The following is a 20,350-nucleotide window of genomic DNA, read 5'->3' as shown; positions in this document are numbered from 1 at the left end:
AGCAGCGGCATCGCTACAGCGTAATGTGAGGATTATCCTCTTAGAACAGACCCTGGCCTTTAGGAAGTGTTGGATAAACAAGCAGCAGCCTGCTATAGAGAAGGGAAACAGTACTCTGCCAGATCCTAAGAGCCTAGCATCGCCTGGGCTGCTCCAGCCTTCAGTGGTTGCCCAGGTGTGGAGGGCCCAGGTTGGACACCTGCAGGCCTCCTCTCACCAGTAACCCTTGCTTTATTCCCCAGGACGTCTTCCTCATCTGCTTCTCCCTTGTCAGCCCAGCCTCCTATGAGAATGTCCGGGCCAAGGTGAGTGGGACGGAGCGGGACCTTAGGGGTTAGGGCAGGTGACCCTGAAGAGGGGAGCATGGCAGGGAGGGACTGGAGACTTTGGCCTGCCTCTGGGCAGCAGAGGATGTGGGCAGAGATGGTTCTCGGTATCAACCACGGATGGTGGGCGGGGATGGGGGGGGAACTCGGGTCTCAGAGACATTTGGGATAGTTAACTTTACTCTCTGACCTTGTCCTCTCCTTTCCACACACCCTCATGCCCCCTTCTTCTCTTCTCCCAACTTTGTGCCCCTCGTCTCCCTCCACTCCTTACATGACCCCCTGCACCTGCCCACTGGTCCAGTGGTTCCCCGAGGTGCGGCATCACTGTCCGAGCACACCGATCATCCTGGTAGGCACCAAGCTGGACCTGAGGGACGACAAGGACACCATTGAGAAGCTGAAGGAGAAGAAGCTGGCGCCTATCACCTACCCGCAGGGCCTGGCACTGGCCAAGGAGATTGGTAGGGGGCTTGGCTCAGAGAGGGGAACTCCGACACAGCCTTGTAGTGATTGCACACATAGCCTCCAGGGCCAGACAGTGCATTCCAACCCTGGCTGTGCCAGCTACTAGCTGTGTGGCCCGGGACGAGTCACTTATACCTGTGTTTCCTTATCAGTGAAATATGGCAATAGAAGTGGTTCTCAGTGGTTGGGAGAATTCAGTGAATTCACACCCGCGAAGCCCCTAGAGAAGCACCGTGCATGGGAAGCACTCTGTGTGGATCACTGTTGGTACTAGTGCAATCCGTAAGCAGATACTGACATGACAGACAGAGCAGGGTTGGAGTCGGGTGTGCTGCGGTTTCTCAGAGGAGCAGTCAACTCAAGCTTGGGTTTTCCGGGAAGGCTTCCTGGAGGGGTTGTTTCAGCTTGGCTTTGAAGGGTGATGCCTTCCCTTCTGCCTCCTCCTCACCCCTCATTCCCCACCCTCCTGGCTTCTCAGCCCAACTCCTCTTTGCTTCCCAGTCACTGGGCCAGAGAAGTGAAGTGACTTCTCAGGGTCACACAGCTGGTAGGTGGCAGAAGCAGGATTTGAACACAGAACCACAAGGCACTGGCGTGGGGGCCTCCTCGTGGTGGCCCAGGGCTGTCTGCACCAGCTATGACTGGTGTGTCTGGCCTCTTCCATGGTGTCCAGGTCTGCTGTCTTTCAGGCCCTGACCCGCCTGCCACCTGGAGACAGGGCACTTGCCCAAGAGCCTGGGACCGCCAACAGGGTTTGGCCGCTGTGAGTTGCAGTCCAGCTGCCCAGGGCTCTCTGTGTCACCACAGGGTCCCTCAGACCCAGGGTTTGGCCCCTGAACTGGTGGGGCCTCCTCCAGCCCCTCCCTCCCTCAACCCTAACCCTCTTCCTTCCGCCGGAACTGGGAGGGCCCTGGGGACTCACATCTCTCCACAGGAAGAGAAACCGCAGCCTCCACCTCCCCTTTCTCATGACTTGCCCAGTGACATGGCCGTCTTTCCCAGGGGGCCTCTGTTGCCGCTTAAACACTGGGTCCTACGTCCCATCCTGGGGGCTCTGACTCCCAGGCTCTCTGGTCTTTCCTCACAGATACTGGGGATTGACCCTGCCTTCTCTTCTTTCTGATCAGTCTGCCTCCCGGACTCCTTCCACCCAAGACAGTGCCTCTGAGCCTGAGACCCTTTCCATTTTAAAGCAGAGGCTTTGGGATAAGATGGGGCCTGGAAGCCTGGATTCTGGTACTAGCTCTGGCACTGTCTGTATGACCTTGGGCCAGGGGCTTCCCTTCTCTGGACCTCAGTTTTTCCATCTGTACAAGCCAGCCTGCACACTCCCTAAAGGTCCTTTCTCTGCCAGAAGGAGATGAGTTGGGGGTCCTGCCATGGCCTCTAGCCAATTTTTCTTGGAGCTGATCCCAGATGAAAGTGGGGCAGGGGCAGTGACTAATGACTTTGAACTTGCCTCAGACCGGCCCAGGCCAAGGGGGAGGACTGGGGGGCCTTCAGGGCTGATGAGACAGTGGTGGCCTCTGTCCACCAGCCAGCCCAGTGGGCTGACTTGTGGTGCAGCTGCCAATTCCGGCTGACATGGATTGAGCACTTCCTGGGTGCTGGGCCTGTGCATTCTCCTGCTTCATCATCATAGCAACTATGAAGGAGGAACTCTCATCACCCCACTTTACTGAGGATGAAACTGAGGCTCAGGTAGAAGTCAAGAGCTCAAGGTCACCTAACTGGGATGTGACAGAGCTAAGACTGGAACCCGGGCTGCGTGGCTCCCTCAGTCATGATCAAGGTGGTCTGCTGCCCCACAGGTGGGAGCCTGGGGTGCATAGCAAGGCCAGGCCCCCAGTCAGGATTCTTTCTCTGGATACTCCTAGCCAAGAAGTAGGAGGGTGGCAGGTGCCAGGGAGGACACATTGGTAGGTGTGAAAGGAAGAAGTGGACATTGGCCACAGTCCCTCTCAGTTCCTTGCAAGGGGACAATGGCCCACTGCCCAGGGAGACTCTTCTGGGCACAGAGGGTTATGTGAGACTCCCAGACCTAAGTCATGGTGTTTGGTCCCTGCCAGCCTTGCCCTGGGACCACTGCCCACGCTCCCTGCTGGGACAGTGCTCCCATGAGCAAAGGCGATGGGAGAGTCCAGAGTGTGACTTAGACAAATGACATCCTCTCTGAGCTTCAGTTTCCTTGTTCCTGCCCCATCCTTTCTTTCCCTCATCCCGGGTTGCCCCTCCTGAGATCCTGGCTCCCCTTTCCAAGCTGTGTGTCTCTGGGCCTGGGGCATCCCCTCTCTGGGCCTGTTTCCTCACCCAGGAAGTGGGGATTCACAGAATTTCTTCACAGGGTTGTCGGAAGCACCCAGCTCAGCACCTAGCAGGGAGCAGGTGCCGATCAGTGTCAGTCTGCTTCCTTCCTCACAGAGGAGTGGGCTCTAGGGAGGAGGCAAATTTCCCTGCTCCCCCCACCCCCCAACCTCCTCTGGTTCCTAAAATCGGCCCCCAGGCTTCTCTCAGGGAGAACTTCTCAACTGCTCACTTCAGGGAGACAGCTTGGGTTGTTGTGGACACAAAAACTCACACAGGCTCCTTCCAGAAGGTCAGGGAACACTGCCCCGGGAGTGGGGCTCAGCCTGTCTTCTTCACTGTGCCCTGGGCTCCAGCCGTGAGTGGTCACATGGGAGAAGGACAGTCCCCTCACAGGTGAACAAGGCTCCCCATTTCTCATTCCTCTTGTTGAGAATTCTCAGCAGCCCCTGGGAGATGGGAAATGTCTAGTGTGTGACTTTGGACTGGCGACTTTTCTGAGCCTCAGCTTTCTCACCTGTAAAATGAAGTGATCTGAAGGACCAGTTCGATGATATTTGGAAGGTCCTGGTGAGCAGGTCATGGGTTCTTCAGGCCTTCTACGGGAAAGTGGAGGCAGGTATGTGGCAATCTTCTGAAAGAAAGTGAAGTGCTGAGAGATTTGGTCACTGCAGCTTGAGCTCCTTTCTTCCCAGGAAGGTATCAAAATTCCTGCCACCTTCCGCAAATTACGGGCTTATGTGTTCGAGAAAGACACAAACCTGCTGTCGTGGGTCTTAACCTTTCCCCCTGAATAAAGCTCCTCCTTTCAGATATGAGGAAACTGAGGCACAGAGAGGTGAATGTGTGAGGGACACAGCCCAGGGGGCCCCCACAGCCTGGTGTGGTTTTATGACTTGGGAGGGGTTTTGCCCAGCCCTGACCTAGGCCTCTGTTCTCTTGCTGCCCTGACCCAGACTCAGTGAAATACCTGGAGTGCTCGGCCCTCACCCAGCGAGGCCTGAAAACCGTCTTTGATGAGGCGATCCGGGCCGTTCTGTGCCCGCAGCCCACACGGCCACAGAAGCGCCCCTGCAGCATCCTCTAGGGGTAAGAGTCCCGCCCACATGGCTTCATGACACTCCCTCCCCCGCTTCCCCCACTCCCCACACACAGCAGGCCGTGGCTGGGAGGGAGGCATTCAGCCACTGCTTGGTAGCCCTAGGTTTCACCAGGAGTGGTATTTAGGCCAGGACAGAAGAGCGACCATTAAAGGGGCCTCAGTTTGCTCATTTGACTGAACTGGGCCTGCTCTGTGAGCCCAGTTCCCAGAAGGGTTCAAAGTATCAGAAAAAATGCCAGGTAACAGGAACCAAGCGTGGTGTCACTGAGCTCCCAATGTGCAGTCCCTGCAGGAGGGCGGAGAGGACCAGGGTGAAGAGATACTTCAGCTTCCTGTCCCTCAGGAGCCCAGTTGAGCCGGGGAGACCCGACACTCACATATGGGGTAGAGGCAGGGCAGACTCAGCTCTGAGGCTATTAGGGCAGAAGAGGGATGGGTGGGGGTGGGAGGCACCCACAAGGATAGAGAGGACTTGGCCAACCTTGAGCACAAGCTGGGAGCTGGAGTGAGCTGGGAGCCGGGAGAGCTGGGAGCAGGCTGTGGATTCTGCCTGGCCCCAAATTCTCACCCCTTGTTTGTCTTCCTTCCAGGATGCATCCAGCCTTCCCAGCCAGATGGTTTTGACTCTCCAAGGCCCCCAACCCAATGCCCAGTGGCCCCCCTGGCTGGCCATGCTCTTCCCTTCCTGTGGCGTTTCTTAGCAAGATGGCTGCAGAACTTGGTTGACCGTCTTCTCTGTGCTGAAGGTCCCCCTGGGGGCCCAAAGAGTGTAAATTTGTAGGTGCTGCGCCCCCATCCCGTCATGCTCCAGCCTTCTCAGGGGCCAGAAGGGGGTCCCAGCACCCAGTAAGCCACCCCTGCATTGCTGTGGTCAGATGCCACACGTGGCGTCATCTACCTGTTTACTCCTCCCCTCACCCCCAACGCCTGAATCCCCTCTGGGAACTTCAGGCCAGATGGTTGCTGGCCACCACTTACATACCTTCAGAGATGGATCTCTCATTCCCTTCTAGGGCAGCAGTATACTCAAGTATTGATGGTCTTGCTTATTGAGAGTTCTTCTACTGAGCTAAATTAAGTGTCTCAGAAGGTTTGTTCCTCTCTGGTCTTAGTCCTCCTTTGGGGACAACATATTATATTCAGATTTTCTAAATTTCTGTGAGTACCTGCCCAGTCAATCAAAAACCAGGGTCCTGCTGACTCCTGCCGCCTTTCAAGTCTTTCTGCTCCACTCACAGGACCCTGAGCTGCATTTATCTGTGAGAGTCTTAAAACTTTCAGATCCTGCCAGTCAGGACTTTTGCCATTGCAAACAGAAACCCAATAGAAACCCTGCTTAAGCAGAAAATAAATGTATTGTTTCAAGATTGGAAATATCATGACTTCAGGTGCAGCTTGATCAAGGGGGCTCAAATGAAGTCTTCAGGGCTCACTTTTCTATACCTTCTGCTGTCTGGTTCATTCTTAGGCACAATGACTCTCAGGGCTTCACCCTTCCAGTTGCAAGTTCAGCAAAAAAGAGCAAGTGTCTGCCCCAGGCAAAGTTCTGATTAAGGTTTACTCTGATTGGTCCAGCTTAGATCTTGGGCCCCCTTTCAACCAATCACATTTGTCAGGAGAATCCTGTGCTCTGATTGGCCAAACCTAGACCACTTGACAAACTAGAGCAGGGAGAGTAGGCCGCCATTTCAAAACCGCACCCACTAGGGTGAAGGTGGGGGGATTTGGTTCTCAAAAGGAGGCTGAGAGCCTTGTCAGAATTTGGGAATATGGGTGTCAAGCAGCCAGAAACCCCAGTCTCCAATATTGGCAGTCCCAGGAAAGTGTCCAAACAGTGTAAGGAACCAATGCTGGTCCAGCAGGCACTAAGCACAGGAAAGTTTCTTTAAGAAGAGATGTGGCTGCTGTCAGGATTAACAAAGCTCATCCCTAAAGCGCCACGGACGGGTATGGAGCCAATCTCCCCTCAGTGTTTGCTGATTCACGAATGCCAGACTTTGGATGATCCTGCTTCTATTTATCTGGGCTTCATCCGTCCATTCAACACAAATTTACCAAGTACCTACTCTGTTCCAGGCACTGTTGTGTGGTCCTGCGATTCACCCGAGTTATTGCCATCAGGGGCTGACAGTCTAGAGAAGCTAAAATAAAGGATTTTTAAAAAGAGATATGAGACCCTGTCCTGACAACCCAGAGGTCTCCCAATTCGCAGCCAGTGAAATGCTTTGAATTTCCATTTCTGGCTCCTACAGGGCTCCTGGCCACTTCCACTGCCCCAAGACCTGAAGTTCTGATGCAAGATCTCAGCTCACTGTCCTTCCCTCTGGAGAGCCCCACCATCTAGAAAGGGATGGGGTATAGGCAGGGAAGCCCCACGTCCTTTCTCAGTTTCAGCTCAGACAAGGTTGTTATGTTTTCAAAGTTACCTCTCTTCTGAAACAAACCAAAAAACCATTAACACTGTTACCTCACCCCACCCTCAGCACACACAACCCAAACACAGATATGTGTGGGTCAGAATCCATACTCTAAGATGTCCAATGTTTAAAAGCCATGAGAAGGCCTTTCCCAGCAGGCCAGAATCGAGAACCTCTTTCTCTTCCCTGCTTTTCTGGGGTCTTGGGATAAATAAATCCAGGGCCATCCTGGTGGCCTCAGGCCTGGCCACACCCTGCCTTCCTCTCTCCTGTGCTCACACCTCCTCTGCCAGATACCTCTTCTACTAAGCCTACCCCAGTGAATGCAGTCCTTGTTTTATACCAGTAATAAAGTCAGGAAATAAATACTCTCACCATTGTGTGGTTTCACCTAGCACATATGATCTCATTTAATTCTCCTGGTAGCCTCCCAATGTAGCACTAACAACTTTGTTTTGCAAAGAAGTAGACAGAGACATAGGAGTTAGGGCTCAATTCACTATGGCAGACACTGTGCTTTTCAACCCACCACCACTGCTTGCATCCTCCTTGCTAATAGAATCCTAGTTGTGTCCAGAACAGCAATGTATCTAGCCCCAGACAAAAATACTTGTTCTCAGCCTGCTTTGCAGCTGGAGTTCCAAGTTCATACAGTTCTGGCCAATAAGACATAAAATGAAAGTAATTGGAGAGGCAGCCTCTGTGAAAGTTTTGGTTTTCCTCCATAAAAAAAGGATAGAACCAACCAACACTGTCCTGTGTCCTGGCTCCTTCTCTAATGAATTCTGATGAGATGTCTGGAGCTGCAGCAGCCATCTTATAAACCTGAAACCACAAACAGAAAAATATAACCTAATATTCTAATAATGGAGAAGCAGAAAGATAAAAAAGCCTTGATTCCTCAAAACTTTGGTCAGCAGTTGAACTACTGCCAGTGGGTGCCTTCTTAAGGGAACAGAGCAAAAATGAAACCACTTATTTGTTTATGCTGCTGTTGGTCATGCCTTCTGTTACTATTAGCTTGAGGTCTTAGGACTCCTAGCTCTTTGCTCCTTCCTCTGTATCATTGCATCCAGAGCTTGCTGGACATTGGGTGAGTCACTCGTTTCTGCTTTGCAAATTGGCTGAGGACCAGAAGGCCTTCAGAAAGAAAAGAGAAATCTTGAGGAAAGTCAGTGAAGAATTTTGAAACAGGAAGAACTGTTAGTTATGGGCAAAAGCTGACAACATGGTAATGTTCACTCATTTGACAGCAGCCACTCCCAAGCACCCTGCTACTGTCAGGCTTGGACTGGGTATGAGTGATTGGCCTCTTGCAATGAAATCATCACCTGATGGGCAGGAGAGCACCTGCCAGATAGGCCTACTTCATTTGGGGCTCTCTGTCTTGCAGTCTGGCTTATCCTTGTGTCTTCTTCTAAAACAGAGGCCAGGGGTCCCCCTGGCTTTTCCCATTCTGTGCTCCCAGCATTCACTGGTTACCAAGACTGGAAAATTTAGCTTCCCAATATCTGTTAAACTTACCCTGTCATCTGGCCCATCATCACTTCCTGCTCTAGGCCTTGCAATCATCCCCTGGACAGTAGTTATGCCTTCTCACAAGCTTTCCTGCCTGCCCTCTCCCTGCCTTGTCTAACCTCCATCAGGCATCCTGGGAGATCATCTTCATTTACAAATGTAATTATGCCACTTAGAATCCTCAGTGTAGGGTCACCATGATCCTAGCAAGTACCTGGCATCTAGTGGATGCTGGGTAAGCCTCTGTTGTTTATATAAATGAACAAGCAGACAAAAAAAAAAAAAAAATGGACTTTAAAGGAGAGAGAGACCCAATCCTTCTAGTGTCCCAGCTGAGCCCAGCCTTCCAGCATCCTCATCAAGGCATCAGTCATGTGTGGGAGCCATCTTGGATGTCTGCCCAGTTGAGTCCCCAGATGACTGCAGCCCCAGCCAACATCCTGTGGAACAGAAGAGCCAGACGACTGAGCCCAGCCATCTCACACGATCATGAAAGATAATATGATGGTATACTGAAACAATGCCTCTTTTGGGGCCAAAGTCCCTGCTGACTCTTCCTTTGATCTCTTAACTCTCCTTCCTACCCTCTTAACTCCTCCACTGCCCAAGAAATATTCACCACTGGGGCCAATTGACTCCATCTAGGTAGGCCTCATGGGATGTGGGAGCCAGGGCAGAGTAGGCTCTGGGGAGTGAAACACAGATCTAGCATAGTTCTAGAAGACTTTGGAAGGCTTTGAGAAAGTAAAATGATGAGCAGTCATCCATGTAGTCTGAAGTTCAGTTCAATTCAGTTCCCATATGCTAAAAGTGCACTCTGTGCCAAGTGCTGGGAGCTAGAGGGGCAAAGAGGGGTGGGACCCAGCCGCCTGCTCCCCAGAGGCTCAGAAGACAGACGTGTAACTCAACATCTGCCACGGGGTTTGATCAACATACCACAAAAGTGTGTTCAACAGAAAAAGGAAGAGACCTTGGTTTCAAGGTGCCAGGTAGAGATGCTTCCACCCCCTCACCCCTGGCCAAAAAGCAGCCTAACAACAAGGAGAACATGAAACAGAAACACAAAACTCTCATCTTCAAAGAAACCAGGAGACACCTGTGGCCCCAAACCGCAGCACATAACCATGAAGAGCAGATGGAGGGGTGGTAAATGATTTAACAGAGCCCAGGAAAGACAAATCTAAGTGCCTGCTCTTCCATGGCAGGGTGGGGTAGGAGGGTTGGAGACAGGAGAGATGCAACCAACTGGCCTTACAGAACTGTGAGGGGGCTCCAAAGTGGCAGACCCAGGTATCCGATGAGGCAGGAGGCTGAAAACCGGGGGTTGTTTAGTAGTTATAAGTAGTTAGACTCCCTGGTCCTCTCCCCTGCACTATGCACCCAGCAACCACCCCTCCCTAACCCAGGCAGGGAAATCCAACCAGAGAGTTCTGGACTCGAGGACACTAGCCACAAAGCAGATGGGGTGAGGCCCAAGACCGATTACTGAGGATGTGGTAGATTTGATTACACTTAGCAGATAATCACTCCCTCCTTCCTCTCCCTCTGGGGGAGGAGTGTGCTTCCCTACTCTGCTGATGCTGCCTCGGCTGTGTGACTTGCTTTTGGCCAATGGGATGTTAGCATATGCCTCAAAAGGAGAGGCTTGATGTGCTTGCACCATGTTCTCTTGTGCTGATGAAAGAAATCCCAGGAAGCCTGCCATTTCCAAGAGTACATAAGAAACAGGGAGCAGGAGTGTCCAGATGACCTGCAGATCTGCAGCTCAAAGCAGACCAGGCTATCTAAGCCCTGCCTAGATCAACCAATCCCAGCTAACCTGAAGGTGTGTAGTGAAATAAAAGCTTATTGTTGTGTACCACAGAGGATTTTTTGTGGTTGTTTGTTACACAGCAGTAGCTGACTGATAAGAGAGGATTCAGTGAAAGTCTGAAGACTTAACAGAGAAGACCCCAGCCTCCTCCTCTTACCCAGTTTAGGAATGCAAGCACCCAGGCATACATTCATCCCATATAGTAAACCATGGACAGGCTTTGACCACCCCAGTGAAAATCCTTACAGATGACATCTATATGTTCTGGTGACATCTGGATGTTCTTGACAAAACATCCAGCTATTCCTACAGAAATGTTCACTATTTTGCAAGTCCTGCCTTCCTACATAGAGTTTCCAGTCCAATTTTTAATGCTTTATTCTGCAGAATGAATGGGTAACCAAAGATGACTAGTTAACTGAGGAAAGTTCTAACATGAAAGAGATCCAATCAAACAGAAAAAAAGGAACTAGCATGAAATAGAGACATAGTAGTGATCAGAAGAAAACTTCAAAGAAATTACCATTGCTATCCTTAGAGAGAAAAGAAAATGTGTTATATCCACAAATAAATATAGAATGCCAAACAAAGCAATAATCAGGAAACAGAACTCTTAGAAATTAAAAATGTGCTGATGAAAATTTTTAAAAATAGAAGAGTTGGAAGATAAAATAGACTAAAAAAAAGAGAGAGAGAGAATCTCTCAGAATATAGAAGATATGGTCAAAGTAAACAACAAGAAGACTAAAGGATTAATCTATGAGACCAGTAGTAAAATAATAAAAGTTACAGCAGGAAATAAAAAAAAAAAATCTTTCCTAGAATTTAAGAATATAAATCTTCAGATTAAAATGGTTCACTGAGTGCCCCCAAACACTTGGGGTTGGTGTGGACACAACCCTAGCATTATAAAATTTCAGAATTTTAGGGATAAAGCTAAATATCATTCTAGAAGCTTCCAGAATGATATTTAAAAAGTTACCTAAAGTTATACACAAAGGATTGAAGATAAAAATAACAGCTTGAAGCTAGAGACCTGGACAACTGCCCTTTGCCAATCTAGAGTCAGTCTAGATTTTCAACCTAGAATTCTAAGCCCAGCTGGGCCTATCAACAAGGGCAAGAGGAGAATTAATGGTTTTCAAGCCTGCATCCTTTCTTAGAAAGTTACTGGAGGATGTATGCTGACAAAATAAGGGAGTAAACCATTAAAGAGGAAGACATCGGATTCAAGAAACAGGATCCAATACAAGAAAAAAAGGAAGGGAATCCCAGATATGATGGTGGAGAAAGAATTCTGGGATATCAGAGAGGAGGAGTTTAGGAGTGAGTCTGAGTGAACTCCGGGAATTGGTGATGGACAGGGAGGCCTGGCGTGCTGCGATTCATGGGGTCGCAAAGAGTAGGACACGACTGCGCGACTGAACTGAACTGAAGAAAAAATTATCGCTGAGATTAACTCCTGGAAACTCCAGGAGTTTGTTGTGGTTTTTATGGAGCTTTAGGAGTGTATGGAAAAACTTAGTCCAAGAAAACTAAGATTAAAAAAACCCTAAGCAAATAAAGGCTTTCTTATCTCTCTTTGCTATTCTTTGGAACTCTGCATTCAAATGGATATATCTTTCCTTTTCTCCTTTGTCTTTCACTTCTGTTCCTTTCATAGCTATTTGTAAGGCCTCGTCAGACAACCACTTTGCCTTTTTGCATTTCTTTTTCTTGGGGATGGTCTTGATCACTGCCTCCTGTACAATGTCACAAATTCCAGTCTATAGTTCTTCAGGTACTCTGTCTATCAGATCTAACCCCTTGACTCTTTCTCACTTCCACTGTATAATCGTAAGGGATTTGATTTAGGTTATACCTGAATGGTCTAGTGATTTTCTCTACTTTCTTCAATTTAAGTCTGAATTTGGCAACAAGGAGTTCATGATCTGAGCCACAGTCATCTCCGGTCTTGTTTTTGCTGACTGTATAGAGCTTCTCCATCATTGGGTGCAATCTAATTTCGATATTAACCATCTGGTGATGTCCATGTGTAGAGTCTTCTCTTATTTTGTTGGAAGAGGGTATTTGGTATGACCAGTGCGTTCTCTTGGCAAAACTCTGTTAGCCTTTGCCTTGCTTCATTCTGTACTCCAAGGCCAAATTTGTCTGTTACTCCGAGTATTTCTTGACTTCCTACTTTTGCATTCCAGTCCCCTATAATGAAAAGGACATCTTTTTGGGGTGTTAGTTCTAGAAGGTCTTGTAGATCTTCACAGAACCATTCAACTTCAGCTTCTTCAGCATTACTGGTCGGGGCATAGACTTGGATTACTGTGATATTGAATGGTTTGCCTTGGAAACAAACAGAGATTATTCTGTTGCTTTGAGATTGTATCCAAGTACTGCATTTTGGACTCTTTTGTTGACTATGATGGCTACTCCATTTCTTCTAAGGGATTCTTGCCCACAGTAGTAGATATAATGGGCATCTGAGTTAAATTCACCCATTCCAGTCCATTTTAGTTTGCTGATTCCTAAAATTCCTAACAGAAGCAGAAGATATTAAGAAGAGGAGGCAAGAATACACAGAAGAACTGTACAAAAAAGATCTTCACGACCCAGATAATCATGATGGTGTGATCACTCACCTAGAGCCAGACATCCTGGAATGTGAAGTCAAGTGGGCCTTAGGAAGCATCACTACAAACAAAGCTAGTGGAGGTGATGGAATTCCAGTTGAGCTATTTCAAATCCTGAAAGATGATGCTGTGAAAGTCCTGCACTCAATGTGCCACCAAATTTGGAAAACTCAGCAGTGGCCACAGGACTGGAAAAGGTCAGTTTTCATTCCAATCTCAAAGAAAGACAATGCCAAAGAATGCTCAAACTACCACACAATTGCAGTCGTTTCACACACCAGCAAAGTAATGCTCAAAATTCTCCAAGCCAGGCTTCATCAGTACATCAACTATGAACTTCCAGATGCTCAAATTGGATTTAGAAAAGGCCAAGGAACCAGAGATCAAATTGCCAACATCTGCTGGATCATCGAAAAAGCAAGAGAGTTCCAGAAAAACATCTAGTTCTGCTTTATTGACTATCCCAAAGCCTTTGACTGTGTGGATCACCACAAACTGTGGAAAATTCTGAAAGAGATGGGAATACCAGACCACCTGACCTGCCTCCTGAGAAATCTGTATGCAGGTTAAGAAGCAACAGTTAGAACTAGCCATGGAACAACAGACTGGTCCCAAATTGGGAAAGGAGTACTTCAAGGCTATATATTGTCACCCTGCTTATTTAACTTATATGCAAAGTACATCATGAGAAATTCTGGACTGAATGAAGCACAAGTTGGAAACAAGTTTGCCAGGAGAAATATCAATAACCTCAGATATGCAGATGATACTACCTTCATGGCAGAAAGTGAAGAAGAACTAAAGAGTCTCTTGATGAAAGTGAAAGCGGAGAGTGAAAAAGTTGGCTTAAAGCTCAACATTCAGAAAACTCAGATCATGGCATCTGGCCCCATCACTTCATGGCAAATAGATGGAGAAACAGTGGAAATAGTGTCAGACTTTATATTCTGGGGCTCCAAAATCACTGCAGATGGTGACTGCAGCCATAAAATTAAAAGACACTTGCTCCTTGGAAGAAAAGTTATGACCAACCTAGACAGCATATTAAAAAGCAGAGACATTATTTTGCCAACAAAGGTCTGTCTAGTCAAAGCTATGGTTTTTCCAGTAGTCATGTATGGATGTGAGAGTTGAACTATAAAGAAAGCTGTGCTGAAGAATTGATGTGGTGTTGGAGAAGACTCTTGAGAGTCCCTTGGACAGCAAGGAGATTCAACCAGTACATCCTAAAGGAAATCAGTCCTGAATATTCATTGGAAGGACTGATGTTGAAGCTGAAACTCCAATACTTTGACCACCTGATGCTAAGAACTGATTCATTTGAAAAGACACTGATGCTGGGAAAGATTGAAGGCAGGAGGAGAAGGGGACGACAGAGGATGAGATGGTTGAATGGCATCACCAACTCAATGGACATGAATTTGAGTAAACTCCAGGAGTTGGTGTTGGACAGGGAAGCCTGTCATGCTGCAGTCCCTGGGGTCACAAAGAGTCAAACATGACTGAGCAGCTGAGCTGAACTGAACTGAAGCAAATGAAAAAAATGAGACAATTATTAATTCCTGGCTGAGCAGGGAATAATATTTATATTGAATTAATAACAGAAACACTGAATATGCATTTAACAGGAAGTATGTTATGTTGAGAGGATAGGGGAAAGAGACTAGAGTGTGCAAGAAGTCTAAAATCTTTTTACCATAGTATGAAGTCAGTATTGATGGGTAAAACTAGGGATTAAAGTGATAGGAAAATAAATGGTGTATTTAACAAAAATGGAGATAAATACAAGGAGAAATAGCTAATGGGGCGAAATTTCCTCTGGGATAGAGAATGGATCAAGGCCAAAGGAGAACTCCTATTTTTTTTTTTTTTTTTTCTGTTAGAAATCTGTTTAGCACCATTGGTTTTTAACATATACTTGCAAACAGTACTTTGATAAAAGCAAATTAAAAATAATTGCATTACAGATAAAAAGGAAGCACAGAGGAGCAAGTTCAGAGGATAAAAAGGCTTCAGAGAAGGCTTCCCTGAGTATCTGACACCCTGAACCTGTTGAAGGATGGTTAGAGAGCCTGGAAACAGCTTGTACAAAGGGCCTGGGGCATATGTGTTTTCCCTGAAGGCCATGTCTCTTAGAGAGGAAGGGTGAGTAGGAAGAGACACAGGCAGAGGCAGCTTAAATGGGTACCCAGCCATGGTGGGGACCGTGGCTTTCATTCTACAGTTGCAGGTGGCCTTAGAGTGGTCTCAAGGTGGAAGCAACCGACATGACTTGTTTTTAGCAGACTCTTTCTCTTTGGTGAGGAGGGGATGAGGGCAGAAGCAGGCGGGCCAATAAGAGGTGATGGTGATCTGGCCCAGAAGGGAGCTTTCAGGGATGGAGAGCGGGGACAGATAGAAAGATGAGAGTTTCAAGTAAAAGCAATAAGGCTTAATGCCGGGAGGGGCAGAGACAAGCTGATAGGCATTTCCTTCATTTGACCTTTTCATGAAACTTCGGGGCTGGGTGGGAAGTGGGCGCACATGATACTGAAGAAGAAGGTTTGCAGATGAGTTTCTCAAAGTTGTGCTGCTTCACTGAAGCAGATCAGGGACTCAAACTCACCAGCCCAGTCTGCTAACCCATCTCTTTCGACTGCAGGAAGTGTCCCTGGGAACTGTTGCTGGGTAAAAGAGTTAACTAATTCTCGTTCCCTGTGATCTTGTGCAGTAGGTGTTTAAGATGATGGACTGTGGTTCAGAGAAGTTAAGTCACATATCTAAAGTCACACAGTCAATAAGTGGCAAAGCTGAGATTCAACCCCAGGAGGACACAGCAGGGGCTGATGAACCAGAAAAGAAAGTGAAAGTGAAGTTGCTCAGTTGTGTCCAACTCTTTGTGACCCCATGGACTGTAGCCTACTAGGCTTCTTGGTCCCTGGGATTGTCCAGGCAAGAGTACCAGAGTGGGTTACCATTTCCTTCTCCAGGGGATCTTCCCGACCCAGGGATCGAAGCTGGGTCTTCCGCATTGCAGACAGATGCTTTACTCTCTGAGCCAGGACACCCTTTAATAGGGACTCCAGTGACAATGAAACCCCAGGGCCTGGGCTGGGAAGGGGTTTTGGCTAATTTCTTCTTAGTTGAGAGGACAGACCTCAGCATCAGTAGCTGCCCAGTAGCCAGCTCTAACCTGCACATTGTGGAGGAGAAGGAGCAGGAGAATCTATCCTGCTTCTCAGAAATAGGAGGAATCTGGGCCCCAGTTTTTGGAAAACCACCTGTCTGATGGCAGAGACACAGTCAGTCTTGGGGAGCCCTCTAGGCTGAGGCTGGAGGCATGACCCTAGGTTTGAGGAGGTCAGAGTCTGATGGGGGAGACATAACATTGTTCTGTTCTGGGGAGATGGGCTCAACAGCCCCTCCAGGACACCAGGTAGACGTGACAGACCAAGGTGCCAGGTTCAGGCCCAGATTAGAGGTGCACCATGGACCTCAGTGCCAAGCAGGGCAGGGCCACTCCACAGCTCCCAGACACAGTGTCCCAGCTTCCCAGAGCTCATAGGTGTGGAGTTGCACTTCCTTCTGCCTTGCCATCCCCAGGAGGAGGGGCTGATGAGGGGTTCCAAGGCCACTCCTGTTGAGGGAATACTCCCTGAGTGGAATCAATGTCTGACTCAGGTCACACTTCCCTTGACCTGGTGCCTGGGATCCCTCACCACTTCTTCAACCTCCAGCTGATGTTCAGCAGATCGGTCTCCCCTTCTGCCTTTCACTGCAGCTACCCATTCATCCATCCATTCATCCATCCATCCATTCTCTCCTCATTGAATGTGCAGTGCCAGACTGGTGCCAGGTCTGGGGACACCACGGGGACACACACAGAGTCTGCTCTTCTGGAGCTCACAACCCAGCACCGAAGATACGGAGAGCATCCAAACAAGGGGCACAGCCTGTGCAAAAGCCCTGAGGATGACTAATACTTTCTCACCGGTTCTGGCAAGCCTTTGAAAACCATATACCAGATCACAAGACTCCTCTGCTCATGTCCTGCGAGACTCCCAACACGTTCGGCCTGAGATAACAAAGCCCTCTGTGTTCTGGCCTCGGCGGCCTCCCTGCTTCCCTCTTCTCCAGCTATGCTGGTCTCCTCCTGGTCCCTCAAACATGCAAGCAGGTCCTCACCTCAACACAGAGCACAGCCCTTCCTGCCCCATCTCTCTCACCAGCAGAAGGCTTTCTGAGATCACCCGTCTAATGAATGAATGGAGGATAGAACAGAAGAGTGACTGAAAGAGGCTAGGTGTGCCTAACCCACGGGTAGGTGAAGGAAATCAGCAGAGGAGACTCGGGCAGGCAGCAGGCTGGGAGGGTGTAAAGCCTGCTGGGCTGCAGGGGCTAGGCTTTATTGTGAGCTTCTGAGAAGCTGCTGGAGGGCCTTGGGTGAGAGAGGGACAGTGTCTCTGATGTCACCCCTCATTCCTAGGAGTCTCAGAGCCTACCTGCCCCTTTTGAACTTGTGCACACAGATCACTGATGCCTGGAGGGAGGGCCTTGTTGGGGAATGGGCTCTAGGCAGAAGCGCTGTGTCCCCCATAGTCCTACTGTGTGCTGACTACCACCTCTGAAGGCATTGTCTTGCTGGCTCTCTGAGGGTCTATAACACACAAGCACTGGGGACCTAGCCACAGAGTCAGTCCAGCCCTGGTCCTGAGGAATGGCCCAGTGTGGAAAGGGGCTTGGTGCATAGTAGGTGCTCAATAAAGATTCCTTCCCTTCTTCCCTCCCTTTCTGGCTCTTACCTCCCCTTGCCTTCTGAGAAGGGGTCAGGCCACCCAAGTGGGCAAGGTGCTTAAGAAGATGTCTTTGGCACGAAGTCACTCTGCCTCTCCACTCACTAGCTGTGTGATCTGAGCAAACTGCTTGCCCTCTCTGACCCTGGCTTCTCCATCTGGAAATTGAATATGCTAACACTGCTCACCACTGGCGGTGTGGTAGCCACGAGGCTCGGTGATACAGCCAGTTGGGGATGCAGGCTTCATAAAAGAAATGAAAGTGACAGTCACTCAGTTGTGTCCTACTCTTTGTGACCCCATGGACTGTACAGTCCATGGAATTCTCCAGGCCAGAATGCTGGAATAGGTTGCTGTTCCCTTCTCCAGGGGGTCTTCCCAAACCAGGGATCAAACCCAGGTCTCCTGCATTGCAGGCAGATTCTTTACCAGCTGAGCCACCAGGGAAGCCCAAAATGCTGTTGTTACTACCTGATACTGATGCACTTATGATGCTCTTGTTGAAAGAGGAACTTAGGAGTGACTGAGTCCCATCTGCCCAGAATCTGGAATCAAGATTGCTGGGAGAAATACCAGCAACCTCACATATGTAGATGATACTATTTTAATGGCAGAAAGAGAAGAGGAACTAAAGAGCCTCTTGATGAAGGTGAAAGAGGAGAGTGAAAAAGCTGGTTTAAAACTCAACATTCAAAAAATGAAGGTCACGGCATCTGGTCCCATCATTTCGCGGCAAATAGAAGGGGAAAAAGTGGAAGCAGTGACAGATTTTATTTTCTTGGGTTCCAAAATCACTGTGAATGGTGACTGCAGCCATGAAATTAAAAGGCACTTGTTCCTTGGAAGAAAAGCTGTGACAAACCTGGACAGCATATTAAAAAGCAGAGATATCACTTTGCTGACAAATGTCAGTCAAACCTATGGTTTTTCCAGTAGTCATGTACGGTTGTGAATGCGGGACCGTACATAAAGAAGGGTGAGTGCCAAAGAACTGATGCTTTCAAACTGTGTTGCTGGAGAAGACTCTTGAGAGTCCCTTGGACTGGAGATCAAACCAGTCAGTCCTAAAGGAAAGCAACCCTCGATATTCATTGGAAGCACTGATGCTGAAGCTGAAGCTCCAATACTTTTGCTACCTGATGTGAAGACCCAACTCACTGGAAAAGACCCTGATGCTGGGAAAGATTGAGGGCAGGAGGAGAAGGGGGCAACAAAGGACGAGTTGGCATCATCGATTCAATGGACATGAGTTTGAGCAAACTCCAGGAGATGGTGAAGGACAGGGAAGCCTGGCATGCTGCAGTTCATGGGGTCACAAAGAGTCAGACAGGATGTAGCAAGTGAACAACAATCTCCCCATGGTCCGGATGAGGAAACTCCTCATGGCCCAGAGAGGGGACAACTTACCTATGGTCACATGGTTGGTTGGCATGAGCTAGGGCATGGCATCCAGGGGCAATCAGGCCTGTGCTCAAGCTCCAGACAGAGATCTTAAGGGTTGGCAAATATGGTCCAGGGGCCAAGTCTGGCTCACTGCGTGCCTTTTTTTTTTTTTTTTTTTTACAGCCTGCCAGCTAAGGATGGATTTTACAGAAGACCATTTGCAACTGATTTGAGGAAAGGAAATGCTAACTTTGAACTCCAATGAAGCAAAATATTACCCTTCTCCAAAAAAAAGGGGGGGAAAAAGAATTCTACTCTTCTCAGTAGTAGATCTGTATCACCAAAAACAAAATAAAAAAGTCCTTGATTCCTATTATTATATTTGAAATTTTGTCAATTGACAAAGAGTGGGAATTTGTGTTCTCCTGTATAACAGCTTTCATGTTGTCTCTTGGCCCCCAAAGCCTGAAGTAGTTATTCTTTACCCTACCTTTCTATTCCTCACCCTGCCTGGGGGCTCCCCAGGCTCAACCAGTCTCAAGGCTGATAGCCCCCACCCAGCCTCCCGTTGTGGCTGGGGGAGCCAGACCATAGCACTGTGGACTCCCCACCCAGTGCTCACCCCATGCTCCCAGCCCTCCTTGCAGCACTGACCTTGGAACCCAGCTGTCGCACTGGGGATGTGTGCACCGTAGCCTCGGAGGCGTCCCGCCACTGGCTCTCGGCCCCCAGCTCCCCTGAGTACCACACTCTCTTTTCCAACCCCTTGCGAGAGCCAAGGCCAGCGTGGGTGGCTGAAATCTCCCCGGTAACAAGATCTGTACCCCACTTCCAGCCTCCTCCCCTAACCTGCTGCCCCTCCTCCCTCACCCGCACCTGCGCTCTGGCCCCTCCTCCCGGCCCCTCCTCCCGGCCCCTCCCGCACCCCTACTCCTGCCCCCTCCTTGCCTGGCTCTCCATGTCACCATCTGTGGCACAATCCTTCTCTGTCACTCTCCCTGCCACCCCCTCCTTCCCCTCCTTCCTTCCCTGTGCTCTCTCCCTGCATCTCTCTCTGCATCCCTCCCTCTGGCCCCTTCTCTGCTCTTTTCTCCTCTTTTCTCTTCTCCTGTCACGCATTTCTCATCACTCCCCCTCATTCTGGCTTTCCACCCACTCGCCGTCTTCTCTCTCTGTCTCTCCCTGTCTTTCCACCTCCGACCGACCCCCGTTTCCCCTCTCTTTCTATTGGTTTCTTATAGTCCTCTGTTCCTCATTTCTCTTCTTTTCCTTGGGAGGGAGGTTTCTCCCTGCACCCCACCCCCAGCCTCCTGCCTGCAGACCCCCCATCTGTGTCCCTTCCCCCCACCACCCAGGACGTGTCCTGCAGTTGGGGGGGTGACGCACCAGGCGGTGGGAAGTCAGGGCCGGAGACCAGATGGGAGCGGCTCTGTGGGCAGACGTGGCTGTGGCCGCTGCAGGCGTAGGAGGCGGCCCGGTCCCGCCAGCAGTCTAGAAGTGGGCACTGTGTGGGGACCCCAGCTCAGGGGTGCTCAGGGACTCCTGGGGACTGGGCAGGGAGAGGGGACAGCAGAATGATAACCAGCCTGGCTGCAAGGAGGGAAGCCGTCGTCCCATGGGCAG

At 49.4% G+C, this 20,350-nt stretch overlaps 2 protein-coding genes across 3 annotated transcripts in view; both read left to right on the top strand.

Moving 5' to 3' along the window:
- Positions 1-5,571, top strand: part of RAC2 (Rac family small GTPase 2) — a 16,930-nt gene extending 11,359 nt beyond the window's left edge. The window contains 4 exon segments of one of the 2 annotated variants that reach the window (NM_175792.2): positions 243-305; positions 631-790; positions 4,055-4,187; positions 4,791-5,571. In NM_175792.2, coding sequence (NP_786986.1) covers positions 243-305; positions 631-790; positions 4,055-4,185 — 354 coding nt within the window. In that variant the 3' untranslated portion in view covers positions 4,186-4,187; positions 4,791-5,571. 2 annotated transcript variants of the gene reach the window in all.
- SSTR3 (somatostatin receptor 3) overlaps positions 4,788-20,350 on the top strand; it is a 36,437-nt gene continuing 20,874 nt past the window's right edge. The window contains exon 1 of the mRNA XM_002687691.6: positions 4,788-20,350. The gene's annotated coding sequence lies outside the window, so the exon portion shown is untranslated.

The sequence above is a fragment of the Bos taurus genome, chromosome 5 (assembly GCF_002263795.3).
Source record: "Bos taurus isolate L1 Dominette 01449 registration number 42190680 breed Hereford chromosome 5, ARS-UCD2.0, whole genome shotgun sequence".
Taxonomy (NCBI): Eukaryota; Metazoa; Chordata; class Mammalia; order Artiodactyla; family Bovidae; genus Bos; species Bos taurus.
The sequence above is the reverse complement of the archived record's forward strand: the minus strand, read 5'-3'. Positions and strand labels throughout refer to the sequence as shown.